The 19,664-nt window shown below is 36.6% G+C and overlaps 1 protein-coding gene across 9 annotated transcripts in view; it reads left to right on the top strand.

The window, feature by feature from the left end:
• Positions 1–19,664, top strand: part of LOC150104491 (RNA-binding protein Musashi homolog Rbp6-like) — a 768,426-nt gene that overhangs the window by 507,671 nt on the left and 241,091 nt on the right. For all 9 annotated transcript variants that reach the window (XM_090395177.1, XM_090395182.1, XM_090395176.1 and 6 more), the window contains exon 10: positions 19,337–19,369. In XM_090395177.1, the coding sequence (XP_090251303.1) occupies positions 19,337–19,369 (33 nt within the window). The remainder of the gene's footprint in view (positions 1–19,336; positions 19,370–19,664) is intronic.

Here is a 19,664-nt window from a genome sequence, read left to right as displayed (position 1 = left end):
CTGTCCAACAGCCAATGAGCTATCCACTGACTACTCTGTTATCCAATTCTCATCTGTTTCAATTTAACTATTAGCTTGTCATGTAGCAGTCAATCAAAGGTCTGTGAAAAAACCCTTCTACACCACTCTATATGTATCTCCTTTATTGAGTAAATTTGTAACCTTGCTGTAATACATAAGCTGAAACACGACCTTTTCCTAACAAACCCATGCTGACCATCCTAAAGGTTGAGGATAGTTAGAGGGATAGCATCCACTTCTGAATGCTAGTCCTCACCAACTTCTCTAACACTTTGACAACCCCAGACACACAGATTGGCCTATAATTTGTAGCTTCAGTCTTATTTTGCATCATTGTTAAATGGAACAGTTTCTCCCACCTTCCATTCATTTAGTACTTGCCCTGTTGCAAGAGTCATGTTAAATAAGTGTGCCCAACATGCCATTAATTACACAGAGCATTCAGAAGAAACACAGCAATATACTATCAATCCTGTTATCTTATTAACATCAAGGTTATTCAAGCCATCATATATTTCCTTCTCATCCATAACAAGTCCCTATTCCACAAAACCCTCTACACTCCAGATTCTCCTGATGTTGCCTTCAGGAGAATCTGGAGAATATGGATGAAATAAACTAGTAAATTGACCATTGAATATTATCATCATCATCATCATCATCCTCTTTCTAAGGGGGTACCAATGGAGTCGCACACTCATCTAGCGGTCCCTTTTTTCATACACACAGCTCATCATACCATGCCTTAACACATTCAAATTCTCTGCCGACACCATGTTCTTGGGCAATGCATTCCAATCATTCACATCTCTCCATGCAAAAAACCTGCTTTTCACTTCTTTGCTCACACCCTCCATATACAGCTGCCAGGGATGACTTCTTCTGTTCTCCCCAATCTCCCAGTGTTTTATGAAAAATCTCTTCATTGTTAATCCTATAACAACCCCTTACAAACTTGTGTGTCTCTGTCATATCGCCCCTCTTCCTCCTATTTTCTCAACCTTTTTTCATATTCAACATTCCAGAGATCAGAAACTCTTTTGGTAAATCGCCTCTGAACCTTCTCCAACATCTCTTCATCCTTTTTGAAAACCAGATGACCAGATCTGTGCACACTAGTCCATATGTGGCCTAATCAGATCCTTATACAGTGGAACCAGAATCTCCTTACTTCTATGTCAGGTCCCTTCACATCATTGCCATAATTTATTGTGTTGTCCTCACAATTTTGGCAACATGTCCTCTAAAATTTTAGATCCTTATTCACAATCATCCCATGATCTCTTATTTCCTCCACCTCCAACAATATATCCCACCAAGAATAAATTCTACATTCCATCTTCCAAATTTTAAAATGTTACATTTCACAACATTGAACTGGAATCCCACTCCCATGCCCATTCACGCAGTCTATTCAAGTGTTCTTGTAAGACTGCAACAACTGCTCTACTTCTCATAGTTTGTCCAAACTTTGTATCATCCTCAAACAGCTGTATATCCCTGATTCAAATTTTCCCAATATCATTAACATACAAGTTAAACAGCAGTGCTTCGAAAACAGACCACTAATAACTTTCCTCTTCTAGGATATTGCTCTTCCATACACAACTTGTTGATACCTATTAGACAGCCAGTCTCCAATGCAATGAACTAGTCTAATATCCAACCCCAACTTTTCTGGTTTGACTATCATCTTATGCAGTAATCTATCAAAAGCCTTTGAAAAGTATAAGTATACTGCTTTGTATCCATCTCCCATGTCCCATGCTGCTTTCACCTTATTGTAATAAGTAATATTACTAAAACATTATCTTTCTTTATACTTGCTGAATCCTTCCTTTAGAATATTTCTACTATATCCTCTGCATTGGTTACCAGTCTGCCAGCGTCATAACTAGCATCAGCTTCCCATATTAATTTTTCCTTCTACTTGCTACTTGTAGAAAGAACTCAGAAGGATTTTTCTTAGCTTAATTAGCTAATTTCTTCTCATACTGCACATTTGCTGTCTTTATCAACCAAGTCACCATCCTGGCCTGTTCGTTGTACTCATCATGCAACTGATTGTGAACATTTATCTTGTGTTGCCTCCACAGTGCCTTCTTCCAGATTTCATGCTTAATCTCTTCATTCATCCATTTTACTCCTACCTTGTTTATCCATTTTACCTTTGGAATACACTCAGACTGTTGCTATTAAATAGCTCTTAATCAAAGCCCATACAGAGTCTGTCTGCTTCCTACTCAACTCCTCTTTCCATGCTATAGTTCTCAGTTGTCTACTAAGCTTTTCATAATGAATAGTTTTGTGGTACCACATATATCCCTTCTTTATAGAAGTTCTCATATCACTGGCACAACCCAGGTGATCACATTATGGTTGCTCTCACCAACTGGGAAGATTAGACACTCTATTATCAATCATATCCTCTGATGATATAACCAGATCTAAGACTCTTAACTCTTGTTTGTCCTCCATTACTAATGCCTAAAATTGTTGTCCCTTAATAACTCGAGAAAGTCATTCTCCTTATTCCCTGATGCTATCTTTTCACTCCAATCAATATTGCCATAATTGAAATCACTCCATAATGATTACCTGTTACCTACTTGTCAAGCCAAGTTTTCCCTACATTTCTTCGTATCTACCTTCCACATTCCATGGCTGTAGCAACACCTCACCAAGTATCTCATTCTATCATCATCCATTTCACACTATACCACTTTAAAACTACTGCCACTCCCCCCCCCTTGTATCTTAACATTGCATGGACATAATCCTCCTGTTATCATCAGCAGCCCTCTCCCTCCCTTCTTGCCTTTCCTATTTTCATGAAAAACATCATATCCCTTATTTTTTCTATTGCCATCAAGATGTCACTCTCATCCAACCATGTGTCACTTGTTCCAAAATTTTTGGGTGCACAAACTCAATCAATGCCACAATTTCATCTCCCTTATTTCTCATACTCTTGGCATTTGTAAATAGGCATAAATACATTTCTTGATCTATAACCAGTTCTACTCATTCTGCTCCCCATGTGTAACTTCTAACTTGCTCCTGCTTGCTCACCTTCTGCCCCACATACTCCCTTAGATTCAACCCTCATGCATTTTGGACCATTCCATTTCAGGGCTGACTATCCACATGCATGTATTTATTACTACTTTCAGAATCCATTCGCCATACATTGTGTCTTCCTGGCCCACCCCATTTTCATGTGTAACTTCCATTCCTGTTCTCACATTCTCCTCTCCATTCACAACCACATCAATCTCAGGTCCACTGACACCTTGTTTGTATCACTCATTACTTCCTTCGATTATGTTTTGCTCATATTGTCAGCCTATTTAAATCATCCTGCAAGCTTTCTATATCACACGAATTAACTATTACTCTACCCAACTTTGCATCATCAGCAAACAACTGAATATCTCCATTCAAATTATTTGCTATATGATTTATGTACAAATTAAACAGCAGTGGTCTCTGCACATATCCCTGCAGCACACCACTGGTCACCTGCCTTTTCCTGGATTCTTCTCCTTCATATATTACTTTTTTGGTATCTGTCCATCAGCCACCCTTTTATCCATATCACAAGATTCCTATTCATCCCCATTTGTTGCAGTTTGCATAACAGTGTTCCATGTGGAATCCAGTCAATTGTCTTTGCAATATACAGCAGTATCATTTGTAGCCATTCCTTTTCTCCAACCCAATTGTCACTTTATTATAAAAAAAAAGTTAGTAGATTACTAAGGCATTATTAAGAATATGATACTCTATGCATGGCAGCATGGCTTTGTAAAGGGTCATATTCTTATCCACCCATTACTGAATTCTCTTTTCAGCCAACTTTTCCAGTGTTTTTACCATGACTTCTGAGATATTAATTGGTCTATAATTTGCTACCACAGACTTAGATTCTCCTTTATGCAAAGGAATTATTTTGCCCTCCTCCACTATCTTGGGAAGTTGCAAGAGCTGAGACTTAAATTAAAGAGCCTAGTCAAGGGCATTGCCAGTCCCCCTGCACATTCTCATAAAACACAAGCAAATATTCCATCCAATCCCACAGCTGTATTTGCATTCAATGCAATATACTAAGTACCTCCAATTCTTCAATCACTGTTCTCACAGCAGTTCCTCTCACCTCTGTCATAACAATATCTTCCCTTGGATGATATAGCCTTGCAAAATGATCATTCAGTAGCTTAACAATTTCATCTGCCTCTGTTATCTCTCTGCCATCATTAAAGTTATCATTTCATAGTCATTCGTCCTCCTACTTACCATATAATGAAACACTCTTAGGGATTTCCTTTTGCTTGCTCAACTAATTTCTTCTCGTAACCTGATTTTGCCTCCCATGCAGGTCACCTTTCTCGTTATATACCCTCCACAACAATTTCTTTGTTTGCAGTTCATCAAGTTCATTGTATACCCTCCTGATATTGGGTATACAATGTGATGTTGATTCTTCCAGACAACGTTTGAGAATCCTTCCCCCCCATGCACTGTGAACATCATTCCCTTGTAGATCTTTATGCCATGGTACTGCTTGAAGCTGTCACCTCAAGTGTATCCTAGTCACCTGCCTTCTAGTTCCACATATACCCCTTCTTAACCGGGATTTCCACATGTTTTGCTATCTCCCAAGTCAAGACTATATGATCACGTGCCCCAGTCAGTAGGAATATAGCAACATTAATTATGGACAGATCTTTTGACCCTATAAAATGATCTAACACTCTCATACCTGGAGTCTATTCCATCACATTCTGCTTCAAGTAATTATCTCTCAATACGTGTGTCAATTCCATTTCCTTCCTGCGATGTATTTTTTCCTCCATCCAATCTATGTCTCCAAAGTCTCCCCATAATAATTACTCAACTTGCACCTCCAATTAGTACTATTGTACTACTCTGCTGATTAGTGACCAGTCTTTCACATCATCCCTGGCTTATAGCAGCAACCAGTTTTATATTTTGTTCTATTCGCCTTAATCTCACACCAGATTGATTCAAAAGAACTGTCATCTGCATGACTCTCTCACTTTTGATGGCTGCAATTCATTTGCTATCATCAGCAATGCTCTATCCTCTTACACATTCTATCCCTGTAACTACATCTACTATTAACCAAGTCTTTCTAATGCCTATAATGTATGGCAAGGTTGCACTAACCAATGCCAAAAATCCCTCTTGTTCCTGATACTTCTGGCATTAGTATATAGAAACTGCAGCATTCCTGTAGGGTTGCAGCCACCTTTACTTCTGGAATTCACTGCCCTATTTGATATTTTTGCTTGAGAGACTAAATTCTGTACTTGTTTTGGTCATTCTCACACTCATTCACTTCATTGGTGCTTTCACATGTACACTTGTGTGAATCTTCCCTAATTTTTTTAGTTTTCCTGACTTTGCACTTCCACACTCTCAATGAACAAACTCTCAAGTCACCGAACTCCAAATCCGTTTAAGTGCAGTCCATCAGCATTATACAAATCTTTACATCTATCAAACTTAGGCTATAGGTCCACAAACTCTGCATCATTCCTTCTGCACAACCTGTGTATTGTTTCATTAGCTGTTATTGTCCTCCTTCTTAGTGTGTCTCTATCATAGCATGGACACAAACTTCACAATCTCATTCTTCTTTTACACTTCTTCCAATAACTCTTTCACATCCTCCAATAAATTTTCACACCACAGAAACTAAATTTTGTAATGCTTTCTTGAAATACCCCATCCCTTTATCATAGAATCACTGTAACGAATTATCTGCTTATGCTCTTTCTCTCATTTTTTCTTATATTTTTCTTTATGGCTGCAGACTGCTTGCTTTTTTCTGTTTTCAGTTTGATTAATCTCTTGCTGTTTCTGTGGCCTTTCAATCTTGCACTTTGTCATGTGAAGTACTACATGCAAGTGAGCTATTTCTTTATTCAGGTCTTCTATGTTCTCCTGACTTCCACTACCACAACTTTCGCATATGCTATCTTACCACTACTTTCAATCACCTCATTTATATACTCTTTCGCATTTCTTTAACAATTGCTTAAACTCAGAACAACATCCACTCCAATATTTTCTGTTTCATGGCTTTCAATACTAACTTCTGCTACTTCATTCTCTTGCTTCCAACAAGTCTAGCATTTCTGGCTCGTAAAACATCTACATTTTCTCTCTCTCCATTGAAACTCACATACCACAATCTATTTTCTCTTGGACTAATACAAAACCCCTGCACAACAGTGTCTTGGCTACCATTGTTTTTTGCTTCAGTGCGATGACTAATACAGTTTATCTATCGTATGTGGTATAAATATATCAAAAATAAAGAAGCACATTTAACCACACAGGCATACATAAGAAGACTACAATTGCTACTTATCTAAATATCTGTAAATCAACATTAAAATCATGACTTAGCTGCAAGCACACACGATCATGCAGTCCATCCAACACATGCCACCTGGTGGTTCATATGATAAATTATACTAGATAAGAAATTATCATATTTTTCCGTGTATAGGATGATACTTTTTTCTAAAATTTTTAGACCAAAAATCGGGGGTTGTCTTATACACAGGGGTAACCAGTTGAGATACCAGCGATTGCAATGGCAAAACTGCCGGTACCTTGTCTCTGCGAACAGGCTTACGCCAATCACCAGCCTTTGTTAACTCTGTTGATTGACATCATTAATGGCTGATTTTGAATAAACCAATCAGAAATCTGAAAGCATTCATACGTCTGCAACTTGTTGGCAGGGTAAGTTAATGCATTAACAATATTTTGAGCACTAGCCCATAAAAATGTCCGAAAATAAAAACCGATTGTCATATTCCTCAAAATTCAAGTTAAAAGTTATCAATTATGCAAAAGAACATGGAAATAAAGCTTCAGAGAGAGACAGTTTGGACCTCCTCCCACTGAGTGTATGATTAGGCAGTGGAGATGTTTAAAATATTGATTCTTAATTTTGGTTCAAAAAAGTAGGGTTTGTCTTATACATGGGGATGTCTTATACACGGAAAAATATGGTATATTCTTGTTTTAATCATTTTTACTCAAATGAAAGCAAAGTTTTCATATGAGGCTTCACTACTAGGATTCTTGTATATAGAGGATGTTGATTTCACATCAATTGCCTCATATCCTGTAATGCATATCAAACTTCCTTTAAGACATGTATTTTGCTAAGATACTTACTTCATCATTAGTATTATCCTTTATGGTCCACAACTGATCAAGTACCCTTGGCTTTCATACCCTTAATTTATGAGGAAAATCTGGTTAGTTTTAATCCTTCTTCTTCTTCTTCGTCTATGATCTCTTATGCTTTTAAGCGTCGAGATTTTGCCAAAGAGATTTCCATGCCGTCCTGTCCAAGGTTTGTTGTTTTGCTTCTTTCCAGTTAATTCCCTTCTTTTCCAATTTTTCTTTAATTTCCTTTTGCCAACCTTTCCGGGGTCTGCCTATGTTTCTTTTTCCTATTTTCTGGCTTTCGTATACAGTTTTTGCTATTCTTCCTTCTTCCATTCGATTGAGATGTCCAAACCATCTCATTTGGGCTTGTGTTATGAATTGATTCAGAGGTACAACTTGAAGGCTGTCTCTTATGATTTGATTTCTTATTCGGTCTAGTCTTGTTTTTTGTGCCACTTTCCTGAGATATTTCATTTCAATTGTTTGTAGTTTATTTGTGTTTCCTGTTGTTAAACACCAAGACTCACGACTGTATGTTAATGTTGGTAGAAACACTGAATGGTACACTGCCATTTTGGTATTGGGCCTTTCATTGCATAGAATAGCTTTGTTCCCCCTCTTATCCTGTTGTTAATTTCTGTGTCTAGTCTACCATCTTCTTGTATATATGATCCCAAGTATTTAAAGGAGTGGACTTGTTCCAGTTGGTGATTCTCTATTTTTATTGTGTGTTTTTGTTGATTTCTAGATATGATCATTGTTTTAGTTTTATTTATATTTATGGTCATATTCCTTTTCTTTGTTTCTTCATGCCAAATGTTGATATTGTACTGCAGATCTTCAGCTTTATTTGCTAGAATCACTACATCATCTGCAAAAGCCATATGTGAAATCCTGGTTTCTTTCAGTTTCCTGTATCCTAAGTGGAACTTTTTTGTTTTTGTTTGGCATGCCTTTAAAATTTCATCCATTACTACGATGAAGAGAAGAGGGCTGAGGATACAGCCTTGCCTCACTCCTACATTTGTTTCAAATTCTTTTGATCTATTATTACAGGTTCTTACATAATTTCTATTACTTTTGTAGAGGCTTTGTATGGCTGCTATTAAGTTATCTTGTATCTTGTTTTTCTTTAATGTTTGCCATATTAAGTGTCTGGGAACTCGGTCAAAGGCCTTTTCAAAATCTATAAAACATGAATGTAGTTCTTTTCCATATTCCAATGTTTTCTCTGATATTTGTCTAAGACTGAAGATAAGATCCTGTGTGCTTCTATTTTTTCGAAAGCCATATTGCATTTCATCCAGCGTGTCCTCTATTTGATTCCTAAGCCTCGCTTCTAAAATGCGGGTATATAATTTTCCTGGAACGCTTAAAAGCGAAATTCCTCTATGTTTTCACATTTGCGATTGTCTCCTTTCTTAAATATAGGGATTATTATAGCTACCTCCCAGTCTTTGGGAATAATTTTCTTTTTCCATACAACATTGAATAGGTGTAAAAGAAATTTTATGGCTTTCGTTCCTAAATTCTTTACCATTTCTGGTGTTATTTGGTCATGGCCTGCTGATTTGCCTATTTTTATTTTATTTATTGCTGCTAACAGTTCATTTGCATGAATTTCTTCACTCTGGTCTTCTATTTTGCTTGTGTGTCTTGCTCTTAGGGTTCTATTTTTTCCATGTCCTGCATCTTCCAATAATTCTTGAAAGTACTGTTTCCATCTTTCCATGATGTCTTCGGAATTTGTGAGTAACTTTCCATCCTTATTTTTGATAAACTTTATGGGGCATTCTTTCTCTGACCTCATTCTTCTTAAAACATTATAGAAGAGTTTTTGGTTTCCTTTAAAATTTTGTTCTAAAGTATGTCCGAAGTCTTCCCAGCATTTTCTTTTCTCTGCTTTCACTAAGGTTTTAACGTTATTTCTTTGGTTGTTGTATAGTTCTCTATCAGCCTGCAGCTTTGATGTTATATATCTCTTCCATAATTGCTTTTTCTTTTTAATTTCTTCTTTTAGTTCTTCAGTCCACCAGGGTGTTTTATGTTTCTTCTGTTTATTATTTAATGATACACCACAAATTTCTTTGCTTGTTTCTAGAAGAAGTGTTTTGAACCTGTACCATAGGTTTTCTACATCTTGGTCTCCATATATCTCTTTTTCTACTTCTTTCATCTTCTCTTCTATTTTACTTTTATACTCAATGGCTGTTTCTTCTTTCTTTAGTTTGTAGTTCTTTATCTTAACATTTATTTCATTGCTACTTTTTCTACATTTTTCAACTTTTATTTTATGGATTGTTTCCAATACTAATAAGTAGTGGTCACTGCCTATTTCAGGACCTCTGTAGACTCTTGCATTTTTTGTATACTTCCAGTACGATCTGCTTATGATGGTGTAGTCGATTATAGATTTTTCGTTTCTATTGGGCTCTTCCCTGGTAAACTTATGGATTTCTTTATGCTTGAACATAGTATTCGCTATCACTAAATTATTTGTAAGGCAAAGATTTATTATTCTTTCTCCATTATTATTCCGGGTTATTTCTCCTTGTGATCCCAACACTTGTTTCGTTTCTTCATCTACTTGATTCCCTACCCGGCCATTAAGGTCTCCTAGTAGTATGATATGCCCTTGAACTTCTTCAATTGTTTTTTGTAAGAGTTCGAAGAATTCATCTTTAATTTCTTTATTGGCATTATCGTTTGGGCCATATACAACAATTACAGTGAATACTTGGTTGTCTGATTTAAAATCTATAGTGATTGTCAACAACCTTTCGTTTATTAGTTGCCATTTAGTAATATATTCTTTGAGATCTGATTTAATTATGCAAGCTACCCCTTGTTTTCCCCATTCTCTTGGGTTTACCCCTGAATAGAAAAGTATATACCCATCTTTCATTTTCTGGCAACCTTGACCTTTCTTTTTTGTTTCTGTGACTGCTAGCAAATCCTATCTTGATTTTTTAAATTCATCAATTAATTCGTTTTCTTTTCCATGTAGACTTTTAATGTTCCATGTTCCATATCTCATGTACCTTTTTCCTCGCTTTGTCGTTAACCATTTAGGCAGTTCGGCTATCTCTTTGTTATTTCTTTTAATGAGTGAAATTTTAAGGTGTGCAGGAGATTAGCCTTCAGCACCCGAGTCTGGTGGTGGGGCTGCCACCTTCGAGGCCCCCAGACTGGCCTTAGTCTTAATCCTGTTGAATATATTTTTCTGACGATGTCATGTCTTCTCTTAGTCAGTTTGTCTGTTTCTGAGAGTGGTGGTGGTGGTGGTGGGGGGGGGGAACAGGATTTTTCCACAAGAACCTTTCCCCCATTTTCGTATGAGATCTTCAAGCCAACTTTAGTTGAAAAGCCCTTATAAAGGTGCTTTATAAGGGCTTTGCATCCTAGATGAAATTTAAACTCTGGCCTTTTCAGTCTTTTCAAATGAAAGGCATCACAAATATCAAAGGCATGAAGTCTTCTCTCTTAAATACACCTAGGAGCATTTGCCTTTGCTTAAAGTGAATACTTATAAAATAAAAGTACTCTTAACATACAAAAAGTATGAAAATAAGAAGACAGTCATAAAAAAAGATGCATTTTGGAATAACATTCCTGTATAGTGATGCTTTCATTATTGCAATTCACCTTAGAACCATTTTTTGGATATTTACTGTAGACGTAATTTTGTTCTGCACAATTTACAACTACAGTGGTCTGACTAAATTAAAAATTGAAACAACTTAACACATTTTAAGAGAGAAAGGTTTAACACCAAAGTTCATTAAATTGATCACACAAGAGAGGAATTACCTTTTGAAATAGTTTTGCCAATAAAAAAAACGGGCCAATTATAGCAAAAATAAAATAAATAAATAAATAAATTAATAATAATAATTGTCCAGGGTTTGAACCTAGAGGATGTTATAACAGTTGTAAAATACAATTTGGTTGGATTTTATAACTATTTTTCATTTTTTTTTTCTTTTTGCCTCCCACCCATAAATGTTCGTAAACCTATAGTACATCAATACGCATCACAGTAGGCTGTTTGTTTTCTTCTTTTTTTCAACTATTTTTCAACATGTTTATATATATTATTTTTTTTTTTTTACATAATTTGGAAATCCTGCTTTAGAGACCAAACCTAAACATTTTTTCAAGCCACTTTATGCCTCCAGTAACTGGGAGTGTGATCTCACAAAGGGGGAAAAATTCAAATATGCTACCTAAAATCGCAAACCAATGACCCACTGGTTGATGAAATGGAGGTGCAATCTGCTCAGCCAGAGAACAGCAATAAGGTTGAATACATACAATAAGTTTGAATTTTTTTTTTTTTTTTCATTTGTTGTTTGTTCTCTGGTCTGTGATAAATTTGTGGTTTTCAAGAAGTTTGTTTGTATATCAGTACTATGGGAAAATCTAAGTATGTCAAATATTATAACTTAGTTCATGAAGCATCAGACTATATCCATTCATGTTCATAGAAACTGCATCACCTTACCACTCAACCATTTTCATTGGTTTATAATTAAATAATTCATTGTATTGCATCATCTATCATTCTGACAGATTTCTGTATAATGTAATAGTTGCTGCTATTGCATCAGAATTTTTTATGCTATAAATAGACAGCAAGAGCTAGTTTTTACAATTTCATGCTGAGAACACTGGCTATTTACGTGCATTTAACACCATGCTGAAAAAGTGTGATTCAAGCTTTGAATAGAAAAGACTATTTTTCTTGTGAAATAGCTAAAAGGGTGTCCTGTAGTCAATATACTGTGGAAAGGCTACTGTTGAAAGTGAAAGAAACTGGATCTGCTGAAAGGAAGAAGGGGATGGGAAGAAAGTCACTTTCTACACCATGCTAAGATCAAGTTCTAAAGCGGCTCTGCCTCACTGTGCATTGCCCAGAGAACACACTGGAGTTGTGGCAAGCTCTGTAACTGTCAGGAGAAGACTCATTTGATAGGCATCCTAAAAAGTAGCCCTTGTAAACCAAAAAATTGAGATTGGCTTGGTTAAATTTGAAGACAATCGGGAAAAATTCAACCCTGACTGTTTGGTGTCAACAGTCAAATTCTCAGCTAGTCAGATGATCTGGGGCTGGATTTCATATTCCCACTCAACCTGCAACATGATTATCATAATGAGCTTTGAAATTATTTACACTACCTGCATTCACAATGCACTCTGGCAATGCATTCCACTCACCAACAACTCTACACACAAAACATCTACTCCTCATACCCTTCTTCACTACATCTTTATACAACTTCCAGGGATAGCCTCTCATTCTTCCCATCTTAACATCTACTCTTTTTATAATCCTTCTGTGTTAATGTGATAGAGACCTTCAAGTTAGTTAAGAGATTTTATCATATCTCCTCTTTTCCTCCTATCCACCAACCTCTGTAACCACATTCCTAATATGCAATTCATAACCAAAATTCCAGAGTCCTGATAGTGTTTCCACATCACAATGAAAACCAGGTGATGTGAGCTAGTCCATATGTGGTCTTATTGATTCCTTATATAGAGGCACCCCACCTCCTTATCCCTACATATCAATGCATTTTTTATCATAGCAATACTATGTGCCTTCTTTGCAACACTTGCGATGTGCCCTCGGAACTGACTACCAGCACTTCAAGATCCCGAATCTCATTCACTTTCTCAAGTACGGCTCCACCAATACAGTACTTAGCCTTACATCTTTATATCCCAAAATGTAACACCTTGCATTTATTAATATTAAAACTGCAATCCCACTCATTTGTCCAAGCTAAAAGTCTATTCAAATCTTCCTGTAGAGAATTAAATCAGCACCTAACTTTATGTCATCATCAAACATTAATAAATAAATTAAACAGTAGGGGGCCCAAAAACAGAACCCTGAGGCATGCTACTGGTCACCATCCTTTTTTGAGACACGGCACCATCATACACAACTTGCTGGTATCATTCAGAGACCCAATGTCTGATCCATCTAACCAATATACTATCTATCCTCTGCAGCTTGCAACAACTTATCATGTGGTAATCTATCAAATGCTTTTGCAAAGTCCAAGAATAGCATTGTATACGATTCTCCCTTATCCAACACATTCGTCACTTTATCATAAAACATAAGCAGATTGCCAAAATAAGAGATGCCCTTCACAAACCCTTGCTGACTATCAAAGGGAATCTTATGTCCATCGACCCAATCCTGTACTCTATTTCTAACCATTTTTTCCAAAACTTTGATCACAACTGCAAATATACAGACAGGTCTATAATTGGAAACTTTTGTTCTCAAACCATGCTTGTGGAGAGGTATTATTTTGCCTTCTTTCTACTACTCCTTAGGAACCTTCCCCACTGCAACACTTTCATTAAATAACCAGGTTAAGGGCATGGCCCCATTTTGCACATTCTTTAAAAATATGTGGTGGTATGTCATCCAATCCTACAGCCTTATTAACATCTCACCTAAGTAACACTTGATACACCTGATTCTTTCACCTTTAATTCTCATAATCCCTGCCTCCCTTCTACATCTTGCACAGCATCATTTGCACCACTATGATATTAACTGATGAAGTATTCATTAAATAATTCTAGTACATCGTTTGCTATGGTTAATCTGCTACCATAACTATCCACTCATATCAACCCTGTCATAATTAATTTTCCTCTTGTTTGCCACATAGCAGAAAAATTCCCTTAGATTAGCTTTGACCTGACTGGCTAATCTCCTCTCGTATTCTACTTTTTCTTTTTAAACCATGCTCGTAACTTTGCTGGCCTGCAGTTCATATTCTTCATGATTCTGTCCACTGCACATTGTCTTGTACATATTCCATAACAACTTTTGTAACATTGCTTGCTTGATTTCACTGTTCATCCATCTAACTCCTACTCCATTTATTCGCTTAACTCTTGGTATGCAGCTATTATTATTATTACCACCCCAAGACCTCATGGAGTCAAAGACTCATCTGGGAGGTCCTTTCATCACACACACACAGCTCATCATACCGTGTTTTAAACACATTCAAACTCTTTGCAGACACCACACTCTCAGGCAAGGCATTCCAATCATTCACAACTCTGCACGAAAAAATCTTGTCTCTCATTCCCGTACTCACACCCTCTTTATACAGTTTCCAGGGATGACCTCTGGTTTTCCCCCTGATCGCCCAATATTCTCTGTAAAACTTCTCCAGCATTGATCCTATAACAACCCCTTACCAACTTGTAGGTCTCTATCATGTCTCCCCTCTTCCTCCTGTCCACCAGACTCTGCACATTACATCTTCTCAATCTTTCCTCATACTCGACATTCCAGAGGTCAGAAACTATTTTAATTAGTCTCCTTTGAACCCTTTCCAATATCTCTTCATCCTTCTGAAAACCCGGTGACCAAATCTGGGCACAATAGTCCACGTGTGGCCTAATCAAAGCCTTATATGCATTGTTGCTTGTGTTAGATGCTGCATTATTTCCCATGCACTGTCAACATTGTTTCTGAATAAAAATCATCAACCCAATATATTGATGTTAGTTAACTATGAAGCTTCTCATAATCACCCACGTATAAGCCTTCTTGATAACAACTTTTTCCTGTTTGACTACCTTCCAAACCAATATTCAAAAAGTACACAAAACAAACACGCCATTACGTCCTATCGTGGAAGGAATTGACAGTCCGAATTACTACTTAGCCAAAAAATAAGCTGCCACACTCAAGGAATTGGTTGGTCATTTCCCTTCCTACATAAAAAATACACAACAATTCATAAACAAAATTAAAAATATTACACTCAACGACCAAGATCTATTAGTCAGCTTTGACATAACTTCCCTTTTCACCAATGTCCCAATCAATGATACTATCCTACTCTTACAGAACATATTTCCACACGACATCACGGCTATCTTTGCCCACGTACTCCGCTCCGGATATTTCGTGTGGCAAAACAATTTTTACCTTCAAAAAGAAGGTACCGCCATGGGCTCTCCACTCCCCCCCCCCCAATAGCGAACTTTTATATGGAAGATTTTGAGCAACGAGCTCTAGAATCGGCGTGCCTAAAGCCCAAAATTTGGCTCAGATACGTCGACGATATTTTCGCCATTTGGCCCCATGGCTGCCAAGCACTAGATACATTCCTTAGCCACCTGAACAAACAACACGAACGCATCCAATTCACCATTGAAATAGAAAAAAACAACTCTCTTCCGTTCCTAGACACACTTGTCACACATCTTCCTTCAGGCTGTCTCTCCTTCTCAGTTTATCGCAAACCTACACACACAGGCTAATACATACACAAAACTTCCTATCACCACCCAAAACAAAAACTAGGGGTTATAAGCACTCTTAAACACAGAGCTCAAACCATTTGTTCAACTGAACAAGCTCTTAACCATGAATATGAGACCATCAAACATACCTTTATAAAAAATGGATACAGTATAAAAACCATTCACAAGATCCTCCACAAAGATACCACTAATAACAAAAAAGATTTCAAGAATGCTATTGCTATACCATATGTTAGAGGCATTTCAGAAAAAATAGACAGAACACTACACAAATACAACATCAAAACCACCTTCAAACCCCCGACAAAATTAAGGCACCTACTCAATTCTTCCAAGGATCCCCTGCCACACTTAGCCCACCCGGGGGTTTACAAAATAGATTGCATTTGTAACATACCATACATAGGGGAAATAGGACGAACCATCCCAATCAGAAAGGATGAACACAAACGTCACATAAAATACCTCCATTTTGGAAAAACCGCTCTTTCTGACCATGCACTCCAAACATACCACAGAATTGACTGGAAAGGTACCAAGTTCCTACACCGCACCAAAACCTGGTTTGAGTGTAAATTCAAGGAAGCATGTGAAATGCTCAAACATGACCCGAATCTGAATAAAAATGATGGTCTAACAATCCCAAGAATGTGGAGGACCCATCTACAACCTTCATAGCAACCACAAAGAAAAATCTCAATACAAGACCCAGTGAAGTGTTTTTTTTTTTTTTTCCCTTGAACATTCAATAGCAACCTGGACAAATCCAGAAGATAATCGTAATATAACTGTATAATTCCAGAAGAAGCCTAGTACATGAGGACTTTAGCAGAGTTTATTGTAGTCTTTTTTTTTTTTATTATTTTTTTTTTTCCCACTAGAGGGCAGGCTAAGAAAAAAGATTAGTTAACAACGTACATGTAATTTACTTGTGTAGTGTGCAACAGCATGTAGCTTGTTCTTATACTTCTGAATGTATCCTTCTGAAGATGACCTCAATACAGGGGTCGAAATGTAAAGTTATTATTTTATTTGTAATCAGTAAAATAATCTTTTTAACACGTGTGTTTTGTTTCCCTAATTTAATTAATATGAATGCTGATCACCGTGTAACCTTAAAAGAAAGAGTTCCAAACCAATATGTTATGACCACTTTCACCAACAGGTGGCAGTACTGATATCTCATTCACAACTACATCCTTTGAGGATATCACCAAATCTAACATGATACATCTTGTGTTCCTTCAATTACATGCTCATTCAGATAGTTAACTTGCAGAATCCCAACAAATTCACTCTCTTTGTTACTATACATTATCTCTCCTTCCCCATCCACATTCCTATAATTAAAATTTCCCATTAGGATCATCTTCATTTTACTTGGTCATCTAATTTGTTGAAACATTTCAGTCAGTATTCTCCACATTCCCTGGCCTATTAGATACACTATTCTTCTATTGATCTCAACTAGATACACTATTCTTCTATTGATCTCAACTTCAAACCAAACAGGTTCAAAATTTTCATATCTTACTATTTTCCACTTCGACTCTTGAAGGACACAATTTCTCTGCTACTGTTAACAATACCTTCCCCCTCCTCTCTTCATCTTCCTATCCTATCAGAAAATCATATATCCTACCATTTTGAGTCCTGACAGCATATCATCCTTAGTCAACCAAGTTTCACTTATGCAATTATCTTTGGGCATACTGATTCGATCAATGCTACAAACTCAGCCCCTTTATTTCTGATACTCTGTACATTAGTATACAAGCATAACAGTTATCCACTCTTTGATGCCTCCCATAATAACACAATCACTCTTTATTCTCTCTCTCTCTCTCTGCTATAGTGCACTTTTCTCTGTGTTACCATCCCCGTTTCTGATCTCGACTCAGATTTTCATTCATATTTTTATCAACCCCAACCGTTTTGCACTGCATCCCTCTGCCTTGCAATCAGGGCCGGCTCTAGGCTGGATGTCACCCGCCTGCAAAGCTGAAATGGGTACCCCCCCCCCAAACAAATGGCAATTTATTTATTTATTTTTATTTTTGTCATAATCATGTGGAAAGGATTTACAAGAAAGAAATTAAATTAGGAATTTATAGAAAATAAATGAGGAACTGTTTACAAGTACAAATATGCAAATATTTGTTATGAGGTTCAACCCAGTTCAACAGGTGCTGCACGCGCTGCACCTGTTGAACTGGGCCAAACGACTACTAGTGCTTCAGTGGAATGAGACTCTAAGGTCCCGTAGAAAATACATTATGGGATAGGGTCGTTGCACAGGGCTGCTCTGAGCCGAGTGAAGCAGTGCGCTTGCTGCCTAAGAAGGCGCGTTCATGACAATCTTAGTGGGAGGAAATCTGATCTATTTTTATGCAGAATATGTAAATTTGCAGCAATTATATTGACTTACCTAATTATTATCACTTAATTTGTTTACAAAAATTTAAAGAAAGAATGAAACTTCACACTAACTTCAAAACGGCACCCACCTTGTAGTGGCACCCATCTGCAATATAGGCCCACTTCTGCCGACCCTGCTTGCAATAATCACTTCCTCACCATTGTGTCCATCCTCTTTCTGTACTTCCACAATCTGATTCTCAGCCTCTCTCTGAAACTTATCAGTACTGATTTTGTATGAACCCTGTGTATGCTTAGTAAATAATAATCTTTCTAAATGACTAACAATAAACCCATTCAAATGCATTCCATCAGCTTTGAATCATTCTAACTTTCCTTCAAATTCATTCCATACATTCACAAATTGAGCACACTCTGCCTGACACAATTCAGCCATCTTGTCATTCGGTATCATTACTCTCCTTCTCAGTTCACTAATGTTATATCAGGGCAAAAAAACTAACCACTTTCCCAGTAACACTATTATCCTTCACCTCCTGCAGCAACTTCTTCACATCCCTTTCTGTATTCTTTTTCTCAATATCCAAGTCATATGTGCCTACCACTACCACTAATTCTGACGCCTATTCCTTCCTTCTATGCAAAGCATCTGATATTGTTTTATTGTACAATAAAACATGTCTTATGCACCTTATTTTTTGCAACACCTTTAATGACTGTTGTCACCACATAAAGCAACCCTATCATCTTTAGATAGATGCTTCTTCTTATTAACTCATTGTCATTTATATCAGTTATTCTCTTCTTTAAACATTCAATTTCTTCCTTCATGCATTTAACATGACTCTTCATTTTAATTTACTCTTTCCTAAGCTCTTCCATGTCACTTCTATTATTGCTGTTGCATGCACTTCCATCATTTCTGGTAACAACGTTCTCATTTTAGGAACACCCTATCCTTTCGTTGCACTTCTTGCATACCATAATGCATTCCTTTTTTATCGTTTAGTCTAACACTCCATAAATCTTTAATGTTTTTGGATACATACAAAAAATTGTTGCATCATATCTACTGCAAAAAGTCCAGGGAAAAACTCTATCCCCAAGTTGAGATCTTTCATTTTGCAGGCATATGCTTCTTTACCCACTGCTGCCATTTTTGTAATTAACTATCCCTTCCATATTAATCAAAATAACAACTGAAGCAAACACTTTTACAACCATAGTACAATGATTATATCCAGTCTGGCTATCACAAAAAAGCATTATGAAATCAAAATTAAAAATAATAATAATATGAGAAGCATAAAAATATCATTAATTTAAAAAAATAGTTAGAAATATTGGCAAATATATATACTTCCACACATTTTGTTTTACACACATTTTTTTTCTTTTATAGATTTGGTTTGGCCTTTAGGAGCATTAACAGAAGGTATGTCACATTTTTATTTGTACTATAAAAATATATGTTATTTTCAAAATGCAGATTTTGAAACAAATATAGCTTAGAAAATCTTTATAAGCTTTATTATTCTCACTAAGCTATATTTAAATGTTGGAAATAATACTAGGTAGAAATAGAAAATAGGATTGGTTGTGTTCGTGGACATAGAATGCTTAACAACAGTCAGGTTTGTATATCTTTCTTAAGCAGTCTACATTTTATCATAAAGTGACAAATATGGGATAAGAGAGACTTGTATACAGGTATGCATCTCTTACTTCTG

Source organism: Typopeltis vanoorti, chromosome 7 (genome assembly GCF_054136105.1).
Source record: "Typopeltis vanoorti isolate ZY-2024b chromosome 7, IOZ_Tvanoo_1.0, whole genome shotgun sequence".
In the NCBI taxonomy this organism is placed as follows: Eukaryota; Metazoa; Arthropoda; class Arachnida; order Uropygi; family Thelyphonidae; genus Typopeltis; species Typopeltis vanoorti.
The sequence above is the reverse complement of the archived record's forward strand: the minus strand, read 5'-3'. Positions and strand labels throughout refer to the sequence as shown.